At 44.3% G+C, this 4,057-nt stretch overlaps 1 protein-coding gene across 2 annotated transcripts in view; it reads right to left on the bottom strand.

Moving 5' to 3' along the window:
• Positions 1 to 3,768: 3,768 nt before the first annotated feature.
• The window catches only part of LTA4H (leukotriene A4 hydrolase), a 33,150-nt gene continuing 32,861 nt past the window's right edge, over positions 3,769 to 4,057 (bottom strand). For both annotated transcript variants that reach the window (XM_045872817.2, XM_064590765.1), the window contains one exon: positions 3,769 to 4,045. In XM_045872817.2, the coding sequence (XP_045728773.1) occupies positions 3,928 to 4,045 (118 nt within the window). In that variant the 3' untranslated portion in view covers positions 3,769 to 3,927. The remainder of the gene's footprint in view (positions 4,046 to 4,057) is intronic.

Genomic DNA, 4,057 nt, shown 5'->3' with positions numbered 1-4,057 from the left:
AGCTTATAAACACCATGTTCCTGTTTTTATCTGGAATTACTCAACTATAAAATGCACCTTCTGGTCCACTGTGACACCAGGGAGTGTGGTAATCTTCATTTTTTTGTTTATTCCACAAACATGTGTTGAGCAACTATTCCCTGCCACCACTAAGGTTTTCTAAAGCTGTCCCTCCACAAGGGAGACTGCAAAAGTCAGAGATCATTCTCACAAGGAAAGGTCACCATCTGGATGGATGAGCTGTTGTGGCTTGATGGTTAACAGCTCAGACAGCCGTGGTTGGGACTCCAGCTCCACCATTCATTAGCTTTGAGCAAGTAAGTTATTAATTAGCCTCTGTTTTTTCTTCAAAAGGGAAGAGGCAAACTGCCTCACTGCTGTATTTGCAGTATCTACTTGGGATCCAATCCTGGCTCTGCCATTTACGAGCTATGTGACCTCTGGGCAAGTTATTTGACTTCTTGGGGTCTCAGTTTCTTCATCTCTAAGCTGGAGATAATGATAGCGCCTATTTCAAAGGGCTTTAGGGAGGATTAAGTGAGTTCGTAATATGTAAAGCACATGGTGCATTGGGAATGTTCCAGAAGTGTTTGTGATTACTATTATTTGCACTCGAATGCTCTGTATACCTATATTGCTTTCTAAATTTCTTTCATCTTGGTACATGGATATCCCTAATCCAGTTAAGCATCTTCAACACGGTTAACTGCTCCCTGCACCCAATTCATTACCAGTAGATTAAGGAACTCTGAAAAGCATGAAAAAGGAATCAAAGAAATGTGGGCACTGTTGTAATAAGCAGCACTTTAGTAATAAGCCAGCTTCTAGAGTTTGATTATTGCAACAGAAAGAGCTTGACATGTGTTTCCACTAAAACTGACTTGTTTTGGGAATAGAGACACAGTTGTTCACAGAAAACACGAACACTCAGAATCTCTCTTTCCCTGACAGCTTCTTGAGAAGCATACAAAGAAAGAACTACCCCTCCTTGAAACTTGCACTTCAGTCACCCACATCCTGACCGCACTCTGGAATTTGTCACCACCTGAATTTGATGCACATTAAGAAATCGTAAATTCCACTACCCCACCTTCTGACTATGACTTTCCAGCCTTCCAGTTCTCCCCTTCCTTCAGTCCTCTTTGCCCTTGGACCTGACCTCTGGTTGGCTCCTCCTTCCCTCCATTTCCCATCAGCTTCCTCACTTTCTCTCCTAGGAAGCTGGTGTCCTAGTTGCTTACCTGGGCCACTCTTTCTTTACTACTTTGAAATCCTTTTATAACCCTAAACCTATGCCTGCATGGAGTAAAACTCAACCCCTGGGTCATCACAACCGACTGCTATCTGTGTTCACCCTGGTGGAAGCCTCTGCTACAGAAGGTTCTGTGATGGTGTCTTCACGGCACTGTCCTTCTACCTGCCCCTCCCCCTCAGCAAGTTTCCAAAACATTCACCCTGCTTTTCAACATCCACCTCCTCTAATTTTCAGAGGAGGACCTTACCTCTTACCTCTCTGAGAAAACCGAGGCCCTTAGATGTGAAGCACAACTTTCTACTCTCCTCCATTCACCCAGCCAACAAATATTTCTCAAGCACTATGGAGATAGCGTTCTATCCCAAGCACGATGCTAGGTGCTGGGAATAAAATGAGATACATTCTCTGCCTTCATGGTGCTACTCTCTGGCGATGTTTGCACTTACCAAGAAGACTAATAAGAAGTCCAAGTATCCACTGTGCTGTGAGAAAACCCAAATTACCTGGGCACTCCAGTTGCCAGTCTCCGCTGAGCCCAGCTTTTGCATAATCTCAGGACAGACATCAGACATGTGAGGGAAAAAGCCTCCAGATGATACCACCTCCCAGCGACGTGAGTTTGAAGATTTCAAGTTCATGCCCTAGGCATTGTGGAGCAGAGACAGCTATTTTCACTGTCCAAATTGATGATCCAAAGATCCCATAAGTCTATGCCTTTACCTCTGTTACTCTTTATCCATCTGGAACACTCTTCCAACTTCCTTTGCTTAGCTAGGTATTTCTTATCTCGTAAGCCTCAGTGTGGGCCTTCTCTTCCCCAGTAAGCATTCCCTAAACCCTTTGGTTGGGTTAAGTAGCCCTTCCCCAGGTTGCTTTAGCATATTTCTTCTTTAGCCATATATAGAAATTACTTATCTTTGTTCACCCAGAAATTATATGTATATCCCAGCCTGGCACAAAGACATCCATCACACCCTTAGTAGCTGAAGTGTGTAAATGTGGCCTCCATTGAGCTGGCCCCAGGCAAACCTGTGATGTGTGTGTCTACTGCCCTCTACCTGCATCAGAGCATCCTTCACCGCCACCCTTCCGGGGGCCCTTGCCCCAGTTCACTTCCAGGCTCACTCATCAGTGATCACTGGAATGTGACATTAGCCCAGAGTGTGGGGAGAGCTTACGGGGCAGGGAAAGCCTTCAAAAGCATCATTTGAGTCTGTGGATTTGCTGAAGTTTAATCACGTAGAACCTGATTATATACCAGGGATGTGAGCTGAACTCTCGCCTGTGGTCTTCCTGCCGTGGAAGACAAGTGACAGCAGAGCCTTGAGAAACAGAATCATTTCGGTGTAGATGTGTCCAGGAGAGAACTGCTAAGGACAGTAAGCAAGCGAGCAGCTCGGGATTACGGGGATGGACAGGAATCTCTGTTTCTTTGATACCTGCCCCGCTTCTGGGGTGTTTGCGCCTATTTTAAGACTTCTAGCTAAGGCTAGCACTCTTTTTGTGTATTTAATGACACCCTCACCCACATTTATACTCTAAGACACCATTCCTCTTGCTAAAGTTTATTTGGCCAGGGGTGGACTCAAGCTGAGTCAGTCTCCCCTCTGGGAATCTGGAATTGAGACAGTCTTCCCATGTGATAAGAACTATTTACAACAACAGCAAAGCTGGAGAGAAGCAGAAATGAGAGACAAGAAAGAGTATTGCTCCCTTGACAGTTCCAGGTGTCAGTCCTTTCCCGTCTGTCCGTAGGTTCTTACAACCTCCCCCTACCCTGTATCCTTCAAATAATCCTCCCTTTCCTTTTCTGACTTTTAATCATTTGGGTTTTGTCACTTACAATCAAAGAATCCTAACTAATATGACTGCGGTTCCCAGACTGTGTGCAGAGGTGCCCTTGGGTACTACAGTGTACTCATGGGATGCTTTGTTACTCTCTCATTTCTTTCAAGTCATTCTATTACTTGCAGTATGTATTATATGTGTGTATAATGGGTATTATCATTATATTATTGCCCCTATGTGCTGCATGCTCTACGTGGGTGAAGGATGTTTGGTGACCATTAAGGAGATGAATCAGCTTAGACAGGAGAATATCTGAGGGACTGATGGGAAGTACTGGGGTTTGGGGCAGTCATCGGACCCTGATGGACAGGAGGGCAGGACAAGTCCAGTGGAGCAGCAGGTGGATCTGGGGGTGGGGAGCAGAGTGCTTCCCGGAGAGTTTATACATTTTGGAAAAGTGCGTTTATACTATGCCCACTGTGTGGCTGGGTGAGCAAATCCAACTGAGTGCTCATGTTATTTAAAAAGCAGAGCGCTCATCATGTTGAATTTTTGGCATGCGGCAGATTCAAATTAAAGAACTTAAAAATACCAGGCAAATACTACGCTGACACTCTTGTGGTTGTGCTGGGAAAAATAAATATGTAACTAATGAAAAATTTTACACTTATAAATTAAAAGATTAAACTTTGTTAAAATGCACCTAACAAAGAACATGTCACCAGTGGGGGGGAAGGTAGCTCAGCTTTATTCATGAAAATCACTGACAAAACAATAAAAAGCCAGAACGAAAACAACATTTTTAGTTACAGTATTAGCTGAACTTTTTTATATATCTTCCATTTAAAAAAGCGAAATGTCTGAAATCAGCATTTGGTAGGTCCTTAATCCACTTTTAAGTCTTTCCCCACCAGCATGGCCGTCACTGGGTGCATACTTGCTTTGTGCCCCTGGTAGGTTCGCACGGCTTCATGATGGGATTTGTCAAAGGCAGCAAGGTCCCTGGTGAGGGAA

The sequence above is a fragment of the Mirounga angustirostris genome, unplaced genomic scaffold (genome assembly GCF_029215605.1).
Source record: "Mirounga angustirostris isolate CCGP_5_RB_7025 unplaced genomic scaffold, mMirAng1.0.hap1 SCAF_5, whole genome shotgun sequence".
NCBI classification, from domain to species: Eukaryota; Metazoa; Chordata; class Mammalia; order Carnivora; family Phocidae; genus Mirounga; species Mirounga angustirostris.
Note: the sequence above shows the minus strand (reverse complement) of the source record. Positions and strands in the feature narration are given on the sequence as shown.